The sequence below is a fragment of the Sciurus vulgaris genome, assembly GCF_902686455.1.
Source record: "Sciurus vulgaris genome assembly, chromosome: 3".
Classification (NCBI taxonomy): domain Eukaryota; kingdom Metazoa; phylum Chordata; class Mammalia; order Rodentia; family Sciuridae; genus Sciurus; species Sciurus vulgaris.
This window is the reverse complement of record NC_136463.1, coordinates 57,513,711-57,534,242: the sequence shown is the minus strand read 5'-3', so window position 1 is coordinate 57,534,242 and position 20,532 is coordinate 57,513,711. Positions and strand designations below refer to the sequence as shown.

Sequence of the window (20,532 nt, the reverse complement as noted above, 5' to 3'; positions counted from 1 at the left end):
CTTTATACATTCCTTTCCTTCAGCTGGGAACACACTTTCTCTTTTTCATCCAATAAACTGCAGCAGGGGTTGGGTGGGGGTGGCAGCTGGAGCATCATTTTCCCTGAGAGGTCCTTCCTTGTTGGCTCGGTGCACCATTTTTCATTCTCCAAAGTGTCCTGCTTTGGACACTTGTTTTCAAAAGTTCTTCATCATAAATAGGGAAAAGTTGAATGTGGTCACATTTCATTTTTCTAGAGCAGAGTGCACAGACCACTATGTGAAAAACCATGTTAAGAAACAGTCAAGCCAGGCATGGTTGCACACGTCTACAACCCTACTGGCTCGGGATGCAGAGACAGGAGGATTGTAAGTTCAAAGCCAGCCTCAGCAAAACAAGGCACTAAGCAACTCAGATTCTGTCTCTAAATAAAATACAAAATAGGGCTGGGGATGTGGCTCAGTGTTTGAGTGCCCCTGCATTCAATCCCTGGTACTCTCTGCCCCCGCCAAAAAAGAACCAATTAGTTGGGTTCTGTGACACAGGTCTATAATCCCAACTACTCCAGAGAATGAGGCAGGAGGATCATGAATTTCAGGCCAGCCTTGGCAATTTGGCGAGACTGTCTTAGAGGTGTAGTTCAGTAGTAGAGCACCTTGGAGTTAATCCCCAACACGGGATGGGGATTATATTACTGCACCTTAGTTCTTCGACTGTAAAACTCAGTCTTCTTATTTATCCACATATTCTATTACCAAAATTTAATGCTGTTAAAGTTTTAGATGTTACACTTAAAATAACATAAATATTCTACAATCAACAAACAACGCTAAACTGCTTAAAATATACTCTCATATACGAACAGACTTATATATTAACAGTCTGAATTTTTTGTAACATTAGAAGCCTAAGCATTTTTTACAAATTAGATGTTAGTAAAACATGGTTTTAACAAAAATTATAGAAAGTTAGTATTTAAGAATTATGAAATTCCCCTGATGTGTAAAAAATAAGTTTATTTGCATGACTTGTACCCTTCTACCTCCCATGAGCCACCAAACAAAAATAAAATTTCCGATACATTTGATGGTGACGCTCTGCAAAGCTACTTCCTCTGAGTATATTAAAAATAAATATCAGCTGGGGGTTGTAACTCAGTGGTAGTGCATGAGATTAGCATACACAAGGCCCTGGTTTCAATCCCCAGCACCAGAAACAAACAAATATTGCCTAGCATTTCTCACTTGTTTGGAAAAGATATTCAATCAATATTTCCATAGACCAAACCCCTGTTACACTGTTGGTCTGGTTTAATAATTCCACAATTCTTTATGACTTATGATTTGAAACACGCACACACACAAACCGCCAAGGATATATAGATTTTTAAAAGAAGTTAGCTTTTAGTTACTTTAGAGAACAATTTGGTAGCATCAAGTAAAACTGAAATTGTGAATGTCTATGACTCAGCAACTCCACTTCAGGATATATACCCTAGAACAGTAGTTCTCAAACTTTAGTACCAGGACTTCATTACACTCTTAAAATAATTGATTGAGGATTGGGTACAGTGGCACAAGAAGACTGCAAGTTCAAGGCCAACCTTAGTAACTTAGTGAGACCTTGTCTCAAAATAAAATATAAAAAATCCTGAGGATGCAGCTCAGTGGTAAAGCACCTCTGGGTTCAATTCCTAGTACGCTCAAAACAACAAACAAAAGATAAGTGAGATCTTCTTGTGGTTCATAGGTATGATTAGTAGGTTTCCATGTCATTCTGTGATATGTGCCTAATTCAAACCTTGTTAGGCTATCAGGTCATTACCCATCTGATGTGAAAAACAAAAGATTGAAGACACCAAAAAGATTTTGTTTATACTTAAGATATCTACTGATATTTACCTTAAAATAACAATAAAATAACAATAAACTTAGTATGTGTTAATCTAAATAATATTTTTATTAAAATAACTATATTTTCCCAAGTGAAAAAAATTAGGAAGGAAAGTGTCACTGTATATGTTGTAGCTTTGCAAATCTCTCACGTCTGGCTTAATAGAAAATACCATGAGTCTCATATCTGTTTCTAAAGCCAATCAGTTACAACATCACATGTCATGTCGCCTCTGGAAAGCTCCACTGTACATTCATGAGTGAGCATGAAGAAAGGAAAATAGCCAGGCCTGGTGGTACAAGCCTGTAATCCCAGTGGCTCAGGAGGCTGAGACAAGAGGATTTTGAGTTCAAAGCCAGCCTCACTAACTTAGTGAGGCCCTAAGCAACTCAGTGAGACCTGCCTCTAAATAAAATACAAAAAAAAGGGCTAGGGCTAGGGCTGGGGCTGAGGATGTGCCTCAGTGGTTAAGTGAGTGCCCCTGGGTTCAAGTCCCAGTACCAAAAAAAGGCAAATAATATCTTAATATAATTATGAAAATAATTTTAGTCTCCAGGCTCAGGCCACATTTTGAGAACCAGAACCCTAAAGAATTCCACACACATGTATAATCTACTCTTTGTAGTCATGTTTGTTATAACAAGAAAGTGAAACTGACCTATCTGTCCATTAATAAGGAGCTATCTATTAGATCCATGAAGGCTGCAGTGGTGTTTCTTTACTCACCACTGCATTTCCAGTAACTTAGCATATGTTGGCACATGGTAGGTGCTCAATAAATTTTTGTGGAGGGTGGAAAAGAAGAGAGGCAGCAGGAAACAAAAGAGAGGAGGTACAAATATGGTTCTGCCACCTGTTATTTTAACTCTATTTCATAAACTCTATTTCATAAACATATTTTTAAAAATATATTTTTTTAGTTAGAAAGGTATGGACAGAGGACTGGGGAATCTTGCATTCACAATTTTTCTATTGTTTAAAAATAAAGGTGCTCGGTAGCTGCATGGGTTTCAAACCACTGCCACCTAGCGGTGTATTAAGAACTCAACACATTACGGGCAAAACAGCTGGAGGATGTACCCCTGTAGTAGAGTATTTGCCTAGTATGCTCCAAGCCCTAGGTTAGATCAAAAACAAAAAAAAGAAAGAAAGAAAGAAAAGAAAGCAAATCAGCCCTCAGCAAATCAGCCCTCAGTATTCATCCATATTTTGTTTGGGGCAAATTTTGTTTGGGGGCATTCTGTTACTGGGACAGAAGGCCTTTCTAGAAATTAAATAACCAATGTGTTCCTCTTTGTTAGGCCTGTAGTATGTACATTGGAGGATTTCCTTAAGGTAATTTAGATAAAATTATTAACATTTCTCAGATCAAAAAGCAAAATCAATGATAAAAAAAGTTAGATTATTTTCTTCATTTAAAAATATTTTTATCTCTTTCCTCTTCATTTTATCTCTGATTTCCATGGTGAGAGATTTTTCTGCAACTGGATACAGAAAAACAACAGTGCATAGTAACTATTCAAAATGTTTGCTACCATGAGGAAAGAAAAAAATACATTCACAGCCTCCCCTGCCCGGCCCCCATTATCTGGTTTTGTTCATTTTTTTTTTTTTAATCTCAATGCCTAACACACACACACACAAACACACACACACACACACACACAAAAAAAAAAAAAAAACTCAAGAATATTATGGAGGGTGAGGGTAATTATGCTCAGAAAAAAGGTAGAAAATTATGATCTTCAGAATGCCTTTCATTTTGACAATTCCAGACATTAATAATGATCATAGGGGCTAAGGATATATAGTTCAGTGGAAGAATACTTGCCTAGCATGTGTAAGACCCTGCATCCCCATCATCGCAAAATAATAACAATAATAAAGACAAAAAATATGACAAAGTAATCATGTTGAATTAAGATTCTTTCAAACAAAGGCAAGCTAAAATTACTGCACTGGCAATGAAGGGATTCAAGTCCCCTTACTATAGAGAGCTCCCTTTATCACCATCAAAACAGCCTTGCCCTAGGATGATTACTGGAAGGATTCTCATTTTTAAAATAAATATTCATTATCTAAGTCTCCACAGTTAAGAGGTTGGGTATGGAAAAGTCATCAAATATGCAAATATTCACTCATCAACTTCCACTTCAAAAATAAGTCTCCTTGCAAACATCTCTCCCCATTTAATGTTCTTGCCCATCACCACCTATCTAGCTAGCATCTTTGCCCTTGAGTAATATAAACATTCTGTAATACAAAAGCTGTACAATGCAAATTTATTGCAAAATAAAACTAAATATTAAAACAAAAGAAGGATTTCACAAAGAGAGGGGGTAAATTATTGAATAAAAGAATTCAGCAAACTGCAGATAATCTGATTGGCCCAGCTTAGGTCACCTGCCCATCAATGTACCAACTGCTCTGACAAAAACAGGATATGCAGATTATTTACTAGGCTAGGTTGTATACCCCACTCCTATGGCCAGGAAGTGTGGCACCACGAATTTTGGTCCACAGGATTTGTGAATGGAGGTGGGTAAATACACAAAAACATGCTACTAAGAAAGAATGAATAATCACAGTGAGTAGAGAAGAACTATACTAATCGCAGTTCATCCTGCTGGATATTAAACATCTTTTATGTGTTTCTCAACCAGTTATATTTCCTCTTTTGTAAACTGTCCTTTTATATTCCTTTTACTGATTTTTCTCCTTGGCTGCTTGCTTTTTCTTTTTCTCATTTTTTTATTGGTGCATCATAGTTGCACATATTGATGGGATTTGTTGTTGCATATTTGTACATGCACACAACATAATAATATAATTAGGCCAATATCACTTCCCAGCATTTCCCCCCTCCCTCCTCACCTGCCACCCCTTAGTCCCTTTCTTCTATTGATCTCTCTTTGATTTTCATCAGATTCACCCCCATCTTTCCTTTTCCTCTCTAGCTTCCATATAAGAGAAAACATAGGACCCTTAACCTTCTGCATTTGACTTAGTTCACTTACTGGTCTCTAGTTCCATCCATTTTCCTGCAAATGACAAATTTCATTTTTCTTTATGGCTGAATAAGACTCCATTGTATACATACCACATTTTCTTTATCCATTCATCCATTGAGAGACACCTAGCCTGGTTTCATAGTTTGGCTATTCTGTGAATTGTGCTGGTATAAACATGGGTATGTATATATCATTGTAGTAAGATGCCTTTAATTCTTCAAAGTAAATACCTAGAAATATATAGTTGGGTCCTATGGTAGTTCCGTGTCTAGTCTTTTTGGGAAGCTTCCATGCTGATTTCCATAGTGGGTACTAATTTACAGTTCCACCAACAGTGTAAAAGTTTTTCTCCACATCCTCTCCAGCATTTATTATTTGTATTCTTGATGACTGCTAGTCTGACTGGTGTGAGATGAAATCTCAGTGCAGTTTTGGTTTTCATTTCCCTAATTGCTAATGATACTGAACATTTTTTTATGTACTTTTTGGCCATTCGTATTTCTTCTTTTAAGAAGTGTCTGTTTAGTTCATTTGCCCACTTATTAATTAGGTTGTTTGTTTGGTTTTTTTTTTTTTTTTTTTTTTTTTTTTTTTGGTGTAAAGTTTTTTGAGCACCTTCTATAGTCTAGATATTAATCCTCTTGCGAGAAGAGTAGCTAGTAAAGATTTTCTCACATTCTGAGTTGTCTTTTCACATTCCTAATTGTTTCCTTTGCTGTGCAGACACTTTTTAAATTTGCTGCTATCCCATTTATTAATTTTTGGCATTATTTCCTGAGCTTTTGGGGATCATATTGAGAAAGTCATTGCCTGTGCCTAAAAGCTGGAGTGTTGACCCTGCTTTCTTCTAGGACTTGCAGAGTTTCTGGTCTACTTCCAAGGCCTTTGATCCATTTGAGTTGATTTTTGTGCAGGATGAGAGATAAGGTTCTAGTTTCATACTTCTACATATGGAAAACCAGTTGTCCCAGCACCACTTGTTAAAAAAAAAAAAAAAAGCTATTTTTCTCCAATGTACGTTTTGGCACTTTTGTCAAGGATCAGATGATTGTACCTATGTGGGTTTGTCTGGTTTTGTTTGTTTGTTTGTCTGTCTGTCTGTTTTATGCCAATACCATGCAGTTTTTATTACTATAGCTCTATAGTCTAATTTGAAGTCAGGTGTTGCGATGCCTCCAGCATGGCTTTTTGCTTGCCTTTTTCTTATTGCTTTTTAGGAGCTCTTTATATTATTCCACATCCTGTCAAATATGTTACAAATATTTTCCTCTTAATTTTTCACGATCTGTAGTTTTCTAAAACACATTGCTGAATTCCAATATATAACTTTTATTTAGTGTACTCTTACTGACAGAAAAAGTAAAATGAACTATAAATTTTTCTCACTTCATAAGTTACACTTTTTGCGCATGCTAGGCAAGCGCTCCACCACTGAACTACGTTCCCCGCCCAGAACCACACCTTTTAAAAATGACGCTCTCCTTGCTTATTTCTCTATCGCCAACGCTTAGGGAAAAGCAAACCGAAAGCAATGAATAAGGGCGGGGACGTTCGAATGAGGAACAAAACTGGGGGGAGAAAAGATGAAAAAGGGGGCGGGGTGAATACAATTACTTTAAGAGGGTGCCCACCCCGACCCTACGCCCATCTAGGAAGGCCGGAAGACTCGACGTCTCGGTGCTCTTCAGGGGGCAGACGCTTCCCTCCCAGAAGCTACCTCCTCACGTGGCGCCTCGCTGCCAGGTGCCCCAACCTGCGCGGCGCGGGACCGCAGGAGTCACCTCAAGTGCGGCGGACCCCAGGAGCCGGTGGGAGGGTCCAGCGGGTCGAAAACCCCGCCTAGGGGATCGCTCCGGAAGTGGCCACCGGCGCCGCGCCCAAGATGATGGGGGCTACGCGATGGCGGCCGCGGCGGGGGTCCTGATCGAGCGGGAGGCTGGGGTAGTCTGGAGGTGAGACTCCACTGCGTCTGCAGAGCTGGGGATCGGGGCGCTTGCGTCCCTCTGGGAGGTGGCGGGAGGGAGCATACCTCCCTAGGCAGGGGCGGGACCCTGCTTACTCAGAGCGGCTTGGAGCCGGGCCTCTGGAGGACGTAGGCGCGCGGTGCACAGGGCAGGGCTCCGCACGTCACACCCGGGGCCCCAGCTCTGCCGCCACCCTCTGTGTCAGTTTGCACCAGTTTTCTCTGTGCAGACTGCAAACAACATCTCGTAAAGGCCCAGAGTCAAGTCAACAGGCATGAATTTATCCTGTTCCCTGCCCAGTGTCTGCCATGCGCTTTTGTATGTACAACCAGGATGTGGTTTCTAAATTCCAGGAATGATTGAGAGTCAGGGCCCTGCTGGGGAGACTAGACTAAACCACAGGAATAAACTGGAGTTCATACATATTCTAATATTGGATTTAAAATATTCATACTGTTGGGAGTTCAGAGGCGAAAGGATTTAGGTAGGCTAGTCTTTCAGAGGCGAAAGGATTTAGGTAGGCTAGTCTCTTCTTTGTAAAGTTCCGCATAATAATACCTTTAGGAGTAGCATCAAAAGTTTTCCTTTGGGAAACTTTCCCAGATTGCTACCTCTCTGCCTCCATCTCCTGTTGAGCTTTACAGCTGTACTTATTTAGCATATGATTCATAAGCACTTATTTATGTCCTGTGTTTGTGTAACTCTTCCTCTAGGCACCAACTCCGTAATTGTTAAGCATTACCCATTGTATGCATGAATGTGAATTTAAAGGGACTGAAGTGATTAAAAGATACTTGAGCCAGGCCTGAAGTAGCGGGAGTTTTTGTGCAATATGAAAAATAATGGCCCCTGGGCCAGATTTGACTGTATGTTCTTGACTCATGCTGTTTGTTCTTATTTAAATTAGTGGCCAACATTTTTAAATCAGGAAATTTCACACACATAATCTAGATTTCTAACTTTAATTGAAAAATCAGAAGATGTTGCCAATCAGGGTCCACATACTTGCATGGTGCAGTTACCAGGAGTTGAGTAGCAGCACCCCTCCTCAGATTCAATAAAATTTCCAGATCTGTAGTTCCCTCTAATCTCCATTGTCTCCCTGACACTGAAGCAAAATATCAGTTGTCATGGAGCATCTGGTTTGCTTTACTCATTCTAATTAACTCCCTGACCTCTGGCAGCTATTTGAGTTTTTTATTCCAAATGTAATGGAGTAGGAAGGGCATTACAGGTAGGAGAGTCATGGGCAAAGGTACAGAATGAAAAGAAGCATAATTATGGAAAATTTAGAATCCTGGAGCACAGATTTGCTCTTAGATGAATCTTACAGAGAATTCAATGTAACTGGTATTGTTACAAGAAATGACCATGTGAAGAGACAGAGACATAGAAAATGTCATGTTAAAATAGAAGCAGAAATTAGAGTGATGCCCCTAAAAAGCAATGAACCAAAGACTGTCAACTCTCACCAGAGGCTAGCAGACAAACATGGGATAACTTATCTCTTAGATCCTGCAGAAGGAAGCAGCTCTCCCAACACCTATATTTTCAGACTTTTAGCTTCCAGAACTAAGAGAATAGATTTTTGCTGTCATAATCCACCAAATCTGTGGTCCTTTGTTACAGGAGCCCTTAAGAAACTTTTACAAAATCAAAAAGAAGTTATGATTTCCTTTAGTAGGTGATAGAAAATCATTCTAGGTTTTTGGTTATTGGTATCAGTGACAACAGTGTTTTAGAAAAGTATTTCATCTGGCAGTGATGAAATGTCACCAGTATCAACTGGAGCCAGAAAACATGTTGAAACATGTTGAAAGATTTTATAGCAGTTCAGACTGCTGAGGCAGAAAGGTTCTGGAATAAGATGGAATTGGAAAGAACGTACAGATTAGTTTTCAGTTTGGCAATCAGATGGCATAGAGAGGGAAGAATCAAAGATGACTAGAGCAGCGCTTCTGACATTTTAGCATTTGTAAGAATCTCTTGGAGGACTGTTAAACATAGATTGCTGGGCTTCACCCCAGGGACTCTGACTCAGTAGGTCTGGGATTGTGCTTGAAAAATTGCATTTTTACCAAGCTTCTGAGTGATGTTGCTATTGCTGGTGTGTGACTCACATTTTAGGTATCACTAAACTGGTGTTTCTGTCTCTAGATACAAGCCACCCCTGAATGCAGGGATTTGTCTTGTTCACCAGTATATCATAGTAGGTGTCTTAGTTTGTTCAGGCTGCTATAACAAAAATACTATATGCTGAGTGGTTTATAAACATTTTTTTTTTCTTCTTACCATTCCGTAGACTTAAGAAATCCAAGGACAAGCTGCCAGCAGATTGGGTGTCAGGCGAGGACCTGTTTCCTGGTTCATAATCTTTTCACTGTGTCCTCACATAGCAGAAACCAGGGAGATATCTGTGCCTTTTCTTATAAGGGCACTAATCCCATTTGTGAGGACTGGGCCCTCATAACCTACTAACCTCTCAAAGGTCTTATTTCCCAATACCATCACATTTGAAATTGGGCTCCATATGAATTTGAGAGGCAATACAAATATTCAGTCTAGGTTCAAGATAAATATTTGTTAAATGGAAACTGACCGTTTAGACAGAAATGGATGGTAAGATAAACAAATCTAGAAGCAAAATGATGTGGTCATTTTTATCTATTTGATTTATACTGTCAATAAGACATTGGACTGAAGAGACATTGTGAATATAGACTAAAATGTGGGTGAGAAATAGGAGTTTTTGACTTAGAATTCATTTGGTACAAAGGTGATAAATGAAGTCAGAAGTTATGGTCATCAAGATATCAAATGTTGAAAGACCAGGGGCTCAGCCTTAGCAACAGACATTTAGTGGAAGGAGAAAATTGAAAGGGTAAAGCCAGTAAGGAAGAAGTAGAGTGATTGGAGTATCATGTACCATAGAAATCGAGGGAGAAAAGAACTTCAGGGATTATTTAGTCAAAAGGAAAAGAAGAGAGAAAGCTAACCTACTATTCACTTATCCAAGTGTTTTTGGTTTGTTTTTCATTGAGTACCCATTAAGTTTAGGAACTGTTTCCACACTGAACAAAGTGTGCAGCTTTATATATTAATCTGTACAATAACCCTTTGGATAAGTGATATTATTTTGGTTTCACTATTGATGAAATATGGTTGAGGGAAATTAAGAAGCCAGGATTCTGATTTGGTTCTGCTTGCTTCCAAAACGTTCTGTTCAGAACTCTTTAAGTTACAATCATTATCACCTTTCTGCTGAACAGACTAACCTCTCTGTGATGATTCTAAAATATTTCTCATTTTAGATTTTTGACCTGAATTGATCCATCCATTTCCTGAGTATTTCTTCCTTGATACCCTACAGGTACCTCAAATATAACATCACCTCTACTCTTTTAGTCCAGTTATCCAACTTTGTCAGTCAAATTAGAAATTTAGAATGCTGTTTTTAATGCCTTGAATCCTTTTTTTTTTTTTTTTTTTTTTTTGGTAGTGGCGAATTATCCCAGGGCCTTGAACATACCAGGCAAACTCTGTACCACTGACCTATGCCCCCAGAATGCCCCCAACCAGCATTGATTGATTGATTGACTGACTGACTGACTGACAGGGTCTTGCTAAGTTGCGCAGGTTGGACTTGAACTTGGGATCCTCCTTCCTCAGCCTTCCAAGTATCTGGGACTACAGTAATGTACCACCACTCTCAGTTCCTTGGATGCTTCTTAATGCTTCATGCTCTCCATCTAGAATAGCATCAGTTTGCCTGGTTTTGCATCTTTAATATATTGATTCAACCAATTTCTTAGTATGCTTATTGGCAGTAGTTCATTAGGCCTTCACTTTCTCCAACATAGATTACTGTGGTAGTTTCATGACTGATATCCCAGCTCTCACCTGTATCCACCAGTCCATTTTCCAGAAAGCAGTCAGAACGGCCTTTTAAAGAGAGAAATCTGGTCATTCTCCTGTGAGCTTCCCATTGCATTCAGGGGAAAGTCTAAACTTCCCAGTCTGGTTTACAAGTCTGTCCATAATTTGACAATTACTGCACCAGCTTCCTCTTTTACTTCTTGTACTCCAGTCATGAGGTCTCAGTCATGAGGCACATCCATGAATACAACATAGGCTTGCTCACTTCCTGGCCTTTGTCTACCCTATAGCCCCAATCCAAAAAGCCCTTCCTTTTTCTTTTAGGCTGGTTATGTCAAATTTCCTTTCAGGCCTAAGTTTCAGAAAGTTTCCTTACCTGTCCCACCCCTACAAGGTTGTGCTCTTCTTATAAGGCCCCACAACACCCCATATTTACCCTTATTGAGCACTTAACCCACTTTATTGACATTGTCTATAATTGCTACCACAAGCTTCTCAAGAACAGGAACTCTGTCATCCTCATTATTGTATTCTAACCATTTAGTAGAGTACCTGGTTCATAGTAGGTGCTCAATTAAAGAATAAATATTAAAAAATAGGGGAGAGGAAATACAATAAAAATGGAGATTCATCACAAAGATAGGGTGATGTGAGATGTTTTTAATCACATTGTCTCACACATTTTTGAAGTAAGAAGAAAGATTATCTACTGAGACCAAGAGTTACAGAAGAAATAGTAGAGATTTAGAAAGAGAAGAAAATGTATGAGTATCTGTTGTTTGTACTGTATTGAAGAGTTATTGAGCAAGAACTTCCATTTCAGAAATTTAAGAAGCTGCAGGATGCTGCAAATGAGTTACAAAACAATGCTGGATACCAGATCTGCACTCGGTGGAAGTTCTGCAAGAAAGACATGCTAGAAAAGGAGATAGAGCTGGTCTCACTAGGTAAGGGTTCTAATAACTAATTTAGAGTCCATACACTCTGAGTTCTCTGTGTTTTGGTTTAAAAATAAAGCCTAAGAAGTTTTGAAGGAGCTCAGTTGAATTAGAGATTTCCATTAGAGGCAAAAATTTTCTCTCTTTGTTCAAAGATATCTAGCCCAATTAGTGGAGATGGAAATTGACAGCTCTTGCTCTGCTTAAGTTTGTACTACCTCTGTCTTTCTATGAGAAGCCAAAGTGTGACCAAAAGCAAACTCATCTGCAAACCATCAAAACTACTTTCAACTGTCTTGAAACCTACTCTTCCTCATCTGACTGTCTTCACTAATAGTGCCACATCCCACCCACTGCCTAAGTCAGAAAGCCGAGTCATTCTTGACTCTTCCATAGTAGACAGTGCTAACCCTATTTACAGCATGTTCACAATATCTTGTTATTATTCATTTACACGTATTCCCCCCGCAACACACACTGTAAGTTTCTGGAGGCTAGGACCATATCTTATATTTATAATTGTATTCCTGATTTCTTATACAATGTTTGGAACATGGGAGGTGCTCAGGTAATGTTTATGAGGTGAACAAATCAATGAATGATATGAAACATGGAAGCCCTTTCCTCAGAAACTCCTGTTTCGACTGAGTTGAATTGTCCGAGAGAACTTACTTCTGCTCAGCCCTGTTTCAGATGTTATTACCTTCTGCCATGGGCATCCTTTAAAGGGAAGATTTCTTTAAATTACTTCTAATTCCTTTCATCTATAGAATAGAGAAAAATTTTGGGTTGTGTGGCCACGCATCTCTGCAGAGCCATGTGAAACTTGGAGTAGGTAGTTTGCCAAAACTGCCCATGGCAAAGGTTGATTCTAATGATTAATTTAGAGAGAAGTCCTTTTTGAGCTATTCCCAAATAATTTTTTTGTTTCCCATTTCTAGTCCTCTTATTACTTTTCTTATAGCATCTTCTCTTTGTTCTAACTCTCAAATGAAGTGATACTATAGGCCTGTTATCAGTCAGGATTTAGTGAGGAGACAAAAACTATATAAGTAACTTAAACAATAAATGTTTAACATAAAGAATTTTTAACTAGTAAAAGATAGTTAACAACAGGTGTGGTGATACATGCCTGTAATGCCAGCAGTTCAGGAGACTGAGACAGGAGGATTAAAATTGCAGGACTTGCCTCAGCAATTTAGTGAGTTCCTCAGCAACTTAAGACCCTGTCTCAAAATAAAAAAATAAAAAGGGCTGGGGGTGTAGCTTAGTGGTAGAGTGCCCTTGGATTCAGTCCCCAGTACCCAAAATTAATTAATTTGAAAGACAGTTAACTATTAAAACAAAGCAGCCTTACCTCTAGGACCGAAGGAGAGTAAACAAGGAAAGAACCAAGAGGTCAGAAGAGGACTCCCCCACCCTAAAACTGAGATTCAGATATTTTGGAGGATGTGGCCACCAATGGAGTGTAGGCAGGCCACAGGTAGTCCATAGGTAAGTTCTGTTGAATGGTAGAAAAACTCACTGGAGGGTATAGGCAATCCAGAGCTGCCACACAGGAAGCCATCAAGCCTCCCATTTATTAATCTGGTGGCATTACCAAAACCAAAGAAGCTCATTGGTACCAGGAAAAGAAATTCCTTTGTCTTTATATGGCTATACAGTACTCCTCCAGTGCCCTCTATTGATAAAGCCAAATGGCAGAAGAGAAATGTTTACAGGATCCAGCTCAAATATGACAAGTAGGGCAATGAAAACAAAAAGAGCACATATAATATGGTCCCATTTTTGTATTAGGAAAAAATATACCCAGAAATAAGTTTAGAAGAATATATACCAATATTACAAAACATTAGTGGCTCCATTTGGGTGGAGGATGATGGGATTATGGGGGAGTATTTTCTTCTCCTTGTTTTACTTTGCTAGTTTTCCTATAATAGGCATGAAAATTTTTGTGATCAACAAAAACGTTGGGTTGGGCACAGTGGCTCATTCTTGTAATCTCAGACATTCAGGAGGCTGAGGTAGAAGTATTTCGAGTTCAGGTCCAAACAGAGCAATTTATAAAGACCTTGTCTCAAAATAAAATATGTGCTGGGTATTGGCTCAGAGGTAGTGTGCTTGCCTAGCATGCACAAGGCCCTGGGTTCAGTCCCCAACAAAACACACATGCACACACAGAATTATGGAAAAAGTATTTCTCTGAAAATTTTAGGATTCCTTCTGTAAAATTGTGGGGGTAAAGGTTAAGAAAAACATTAAGATTTTGGAGTCATTTCTATTTTAGATGGTATTTATTGATTCTATCGTGAAAGATTGGCAAATTAGCACAATTTATGCTTATTCCTACTACCTTTCCCCTCACAGTCCAGTTATTTCCTCCAGTATGGAGGATTGAACCCAGGGATTTTCTACCACTGAGCTACATCCCCAGCTCTCTTTATTTTTTATTTTAAGACAGGGTCTTGCTAAGTTGCCCCACTTCATGTGTATTTGATTATTGTTCTATATTGACTAGTTTTCTCTATAATCACATTTATACCTATTTTATATGACTTCTCAAGGCCTTATTATAAACCTATAGTGATTATTTTTATTGTTTTATGTGAATTTCATCTATATAATGCTTTTCCATTTCTTTCTTCAACTTTGTCAAATTACTCTTAGTTCTTTTTATTGTTTTATAATCTATAATCTGTTTTAAATCCTTATGTCTCTAAGTTTTTTTGTTTGTTTGTACGTAGTACTGGGGAGAGAACCCAAGGGCCATCTATCACTGAGCTACATTCCCAATCCTTTTTATTTTTTTTTATTTTAATTTTTTTTTTTGGTTGTTGTAGGTAGACAGCATGCCTTTATTTTATTTCTTTCATTTTTATGTGGTGCTAAGGATCGAACCCAGTGCTAGGCAAGCACGCTGCCACTGAGCCACACCCCCAACCCAGGCCCTTTTTATTTTGAAAGAAGATCTCATTAAGTGGCCCAGGCTGGTCTTGAACTGTTGTGATCTTCTCCCTCAACCTTCTGAGTAGCTTGGATTATGTGTGTGCACCACCAGTCTTGTATTTCAAGAGTGATTTGGGTCTATAATTTCTTTGAGATAATAGAGAATTCTCTACTGAATGCTTCCTGTTAATTCCTTTGGTTCCTCATATATGTATACTTCTGATCTGCTGGTTACTCATGTCCCTTTCTTAAACAAACAAAGAAAAAAAAAACCAAAAAACTATTTTTAAGTATTTGTCCCACAGATTTGTCTTATTATTATTCAACAATGAATGAGACAAGCTCTCTATTAAAAAGTACTTTGAGGTCTGGGGTTGTGGCTCAGGGGTAGAGCACTTGCCTGGCACATGAGGCATTGGGTTCAATCCTCAGGACCACATAAAAAATAAACAAAGTTATTGTGTCCATCTTCAACTAAAAATATTTCTTTAAAAAAGTACTATTAAAAGAGGCAGAGGAAATTGAGCTAGGGCATGTCAAAGCCTACATATGAATTTTCTGCCATAACACCCTCTCATCTAATCTAGAGTATGTCTCCCTCCAGACTTTGGTTTCCAAGAAATCAATATGGCATAATAAGAAGCCCTCTAGATGACATTTTTGTAATAAAATTTGACAGTCACCTTTCTACTTCTTCACCTCTAGTTCCTTAGCTAGGAACTAGGTAGAAGATGATGAAAATTACTGCCAGAAATGGTATATTCTTTAGCATTATGTTCCCTGCCACCCTTATAGGGCAAACTGGAGCTCAATGGGGACAATCCCTATATTCTCTGAGACCTTCCCCTCACCCAATGTCTATGGATCTCCACTTAAAGATCACTGAGTGTGCCTTTGGGATATGGTACTTTGGGACACATTGTATATAGCCCTTTTGTAGAAGATGGAATTTATCTCAGTTGTTGTTTTAATTATTTTCAGTGGGTTTTGAGAATAGCCTTTACTCTACCATATTTTAAATAATCTGTTTCTGAATTCCAAACAATATATATCAAACAAAAGAAAAGGTCCTATAAGAGAAAGTTATAACAAAACCAATTCTTTGCAGTAATTGATTTTATTGTTCCTTTACTGAAATCCACTCTGAATGTGGAGATTTGTATTAGGGACACATTGCTTAATGATAATTCTTGGGCTTTTAGGGTAAAGATTAATAGTAATATTAGTGGGCTAGGGGTATAGCTCAGTAGTGAAACACTTGCCTAGCATGTGCAAAGCCCTAGGTTAAGGACTGGGGATGTAGCAAATGTAGTGCATTTGCCTTGTGTGCATAAGGCCTTTGTTCAATCCCCAGTACCAAAAAAAAACAAAACCCTTGGTTCAATTCCCAATACTGCAAATAATAAGGATAGTAGTAGTAGTAGAATAACAACAGCTGGCACTTATATAGTTTTCTAATGCCATGCATTATTCTAAATACAGGTTGAGAATCCCTTATGCAAAATGCTTAGGACACTTCTGTTTCTAATTTGGGACTTTTTTGGATTTGGAATATCTGCATGTACTAAATGAGATATGTTAGGGATGGGAACCAAGTCTAAACACCAAATTCATTTATTTCATATATACTTATACACAGGTATAAGATAATTTTTATATGGTATTTTCAGTGTTTTTACTGTGTGTTGACTCCAACCCATCGCATGAGGTCAGGTGTGGAATTTTCCACTTGTGGCATCATATCAGTTTTCAAAAAGTTTGGATTTTAGAGCACTTCAGAATATGTATTTTTGGATTAGGAATACTTAACCTGTTATTGTATGCATTTAGTTCTCATAATAACTCTGTGAGGAAAGTACTATTATCCTATTTTATAGGTGAGGAAACTGAGACAGTGAGAAGTCCAGCGACTTTCCTGAGGTCACAGTTAGTTAGTGATGGATTCAGCAGTCTAACCCTGGCAACTTGCCGTACAGTCCATGCTCTTAATCACTGTGCCATGTTACTTCAAATTCATTTCAAGATTAAGGACTAGAGAGTTCAAATCATCAGGATCAAACTGAAATGACTCTCCAAAGAGCTTAGAACTATGTTTTAAAACTGGGTGAGATCAGGGATTTGATAATATAGATACTCAAAAGCAATAAGTTAATCTGTCATCAAATTGCAGGAGGATATAAAATTGCCATCCAAAAGGAGGCGGTTCTACCACAATTCCAGAAAGAAAAATGCTGCATTTTAGAAAAGGAGAATTGATTTCTTTTTTTTTTTTTTTTTTTTTTTTTTTTTGCGGTGCTGGGGATCGAACTCAGGGACTTGTGCTTGCAACGCAAGCACTCTACCGACTGAGCTTTGCTTGTGTTATTTGGGATGAACCTTATAAACATTTATCCTTTGCCAGATGACTCAAGATATAGTCAATAAAGAATGCTGAAGGGTCAGTGAATGCCTATAGAAAGAGAAAAGAACCTCATCCTGGTACCAGTGTGCTGTTTACATACTTTTTTTTTTTTTTTTAAATTTATGGGTGTGCTGCCAACAGGTCAACTTTTAGGATTCCTTGTGGCAATGCTTTCTGTAAACCAGTTCTGACCTGGCTGTATCATCCAGTGAGTTCCTCCTCATTCTACAGACCACTTCCTGTAGACCAGTTCCAGACTGCCAACCTCCTGCCATGAATTTTTCTACCAACCTTTAGGCCACCCACTAAGACCAGCTCCCAATATACCCTGGCAAATCTCCACCAACAGGGTTTGTGTTCCTGTGGTAGTCATGATCTCTCTCATAAGATCTGACTCAGCTCTGGTGAGGAAAAGGGTCTTCTTTTAAAGTCTTTTATTTCTCTCTCTTATACTATCCAGTACAGATAAGGGTGTTTTGGTTATTTTGTAGGAACACAGAATGATATACTTATCATTTCAGATTCTGAGACCAGAAATAAGATGAAACAGTGAGAGTCAAAGATGGAAATGTCTGAAGAAAAAGATTCAGCAAGAACTTCACCAGAAAGACTACAAAAGCTCATCTCCCAGGAATGTGAGTTAATCAATACCAGTGATCCTGAGGACGAGATATTGAGGCACTGTGTAAGCCCCTTAGAAGATGCAGTGAAACATCTCCCATCCCATGAGAGAGTTATCAGGGAAGTGAATCTCATCCCCAAGAAATCCATCGCTGGAGACCAAGGATGCAATGGAGAAAAAATACTTTCTGCAGAAGAAAGATCCCATAGATATGATGTCTGTGGCCAAAGCTTCAAACAGAAGACAAGACTGACTGAACATCAGGAAGTTCATAACATGAATAAGATCTATGAATGTAAGGAATGTGGAAAAATCTTTAACCGGAGCTCAAACATGATAATACATCAGAGAATTCATATGGGGAAGAAACCATATGTATGTAATGAATGTGGAAAAGACTTTAATCAGAGTTCAAATCTTATTATACATCAGAGAATCTATACAGGAAAGAAACCATACATATGTCATGAATGTGGAAAAGACTTCAACCAGAGCTCTACTCTGGTTAGACATAAAAGAATTCACAATGGTGAAAATTCCTATGAATGTAAAGAGTGTAAAAAGGCCTGTAAGGGAAGCACAAACCTTCTACACTTGAGAATCCATAATGGAGGGAAACCCTATATGTGCAGTGAATGTGGGAAAGCCTTCAATCAAAGCTCAGATCTTATTATACATCACAGAATTCACACTGGAGAGAAACCCTATGAATGTTATGACTGCAGACAAACGTTCAGTCAAAGTTCACACCTAGTTACACATCAGAGAATTCATACTGGAGAGAAACCCTTCAAGTGTAATCAGTGTGAAAGAGCCTTCAGGCAGCGTTCTCATCTTACTGAACACCAGAGACTTCACAGTGGAGAAAAACCCTATTTATGTCAAGAATGTGGGAAATTCTTCAGTGGTCGCACAGCTTTTCTTAAACATCAGCGACTACATACTATAAAGAGACTTGAATGTGAAAAAGCTTCCACTTTTGACTTGGACCTTATCAGACAACAGAAAATTCATAAGGAAGAAAAACCTTACAAATGCACTGAATGTGGGAAAACTTTCTGGGGAAGTTCAGATCTAATTCGGCATTGGATAATTCATACAGGAGAGAAGCCCTATGAATGCAGTGAATGTGGGAAAGCCTTTAGTCAGAGGTCACACCTGATTACACACCAGAAAATTCATACAGGAGAGAAGCCCTATGAATGCAGTGAATGTGGGAAAGCCTTCAGACAGCGTTCCCTCCTTATCCAACATCAGAGAGTCCACAATAGTGAGAGACCCTATAAATGTAAAGAATGTGGAAAAACCTTCATTTGGCACACAGCCTTTCTAAAACATAAGGGACTTCATACTGGAGAGAAACTTGAAGAATGTGAGGAAGTCTTCAGCAAGAATGAGGAACTTAGGAAAGAGCAGAGAATTCACCAAGAAAAAAACACTTCACAGTATAATCAGAGTAGTAGAACTTATAGAGGCAGCTCTGACCTTGTCAGACATCAGGAAGCTCATATAGGAGAGAAACCATATGAATGTAGAGAATGTGGGAAAACTTTCAATCAGAGCTCAGATCTGATAAGACATCATAGAGTTCATAGTGGAGAAAAACCTTATGTATGTAATAAATGTGGAAAGTCCTTTAGGGCCAGCTCAGATCTTATTAAACACCATCGAGTTCACACTGGAGAGAAGCCCTACAATGCCCTGAATGTGGGAAAGCCTTCAGTCAGAATTCACACCTTATTAGTCATCAGAGAACTCACACTGGGGAGAAACCTTTTGAATGTAGCCACTGTGGGAAGGCCTTTGGTGGGAGTACAGCTTTTCTGAAACATCAGAAACTTCATACTGGAAAGGAATTTGGGGAATGTGAGAGTCTTCAAGTAGGACTTAATACTACCAGGTAGGAGAAACCTAATGAATATAGGAAAAATCTAGTGGAAACTACATCTTACTACACTACAGAGAATTTTTTATTGTTGGGGGAAAAAAATTGAAAGCAGAAAAGTATTAGAAAATCTCTGTTGGATGAAAAACATACAAGTGTAATCAAGTGGGAAAGCTAAAAGTTCTTGGGCATAATAAACTTTTTTCTGCCTCAGTGTTGACACTGGAGTATGGTCCCAAGGATATAATTACTTGATAACATTTTAGGGGATTTCTGTCATTAAAATCATTAGAGATCACTGTGGCAACAACCCCAAAACTAAATTCTTCATGGAAGAAGCTGTTTCAATCTTTCCATAGTCCAGAGACAATATAAATCTGTTCTAAATCTTTCTTTGGGGTCTTTAGGTACATATTTTAATATGTATCCCCCTTCTTCCCTACAAAAAAATGTGCTCATGCATATGCCATAATGCTAATTAGGATAATCCGCTTATTGATAGGAAACAAAAAGATAATAAAAATGACTTGAGGTCTGGAGGTATAGCTCAGTGGTAGAGATCTTGCCTAGTATGTGTAACATCCCACATTCAGGGCACTTGTATGTGTAAATAAAGACCAATCCCCAGTACCCTCCTCCTCCAAAACATACATACATACAATAGCTGAAAACCAGGACACCAGAGCTAAGACAGGTATTCCTAAGAGAAAGACTTGTGACTTAGGAGTAAGTAGTATCAGAAAATTGAAGAGAGCAAGAGACAGGAGAAGAGTATGTTCTAGGAATAGAATTAGACAGATGTTAGACTATTTAGATGACTTCTTTGAAAGATCAGATGATTAAAAAGTTTTGTCTTTAACGAGACAGCTTATTTGAGAAGTGGAGAGTCTAAATAGAACTCTAGAAATAAGCCAGTCAAATTAGGCGATTGAAAATGCTAATTAGACCCTGCTTAATTATATGGGTCCTGACTGTGCAATCAAACTCAATCATCAAATATTTGTTATACTCTGACC

The 20,532-nt window shown here is 38.4% G+C and overlaps 1 protein-coding gene across 6 annotated transcripts; it reads left to right on the top strand.

Annotated features, from left to right (window-relative positions):
* Positions 1–6,517: 6,517 nt before the first annotated feature.
* On the top strand, positions 6,518–20,028 carry ZNF594 (zinc finger protein 594). Of its 6 annotated transcripts, none has more exons than XM_079134372.1 (4): positions 6,863–7,332; positions 7,366–10,218; positions 11,548–11,671; positions 17,531–20,028. In XM_079134372.1, the coding sequence occupies exon 4, from the start codon at positions 17,572–17,574 to the stop codon at positions 19,456–19,458; it is 1,887 nt and encodes a 628-aa protein (XP_078990498.1). In that variant the 5' UTR covers positions 6,863–7,332; positions 7,366–10,218; positions 11,548–11,671; positions 17,531–17,571; the 3' UTR covers positions 19,459–20,028. The 6 variants fall into 6 exon arrangements, with proteins under 6 accessions (XP_078990499.1, XP_078990500.1, XP_078990502.1 ...); XM_079134375.1 differs by having other exon boundaries at positions 17,501–20,028; XM_079134373.1 differs by lacking the exons at positions 6,863–7,332; positions 7,366–10,218 and adding an exon at positions 6,518–6,836.
* Positions 20,029–20,532: the final 504 nt, after the last annotated feature.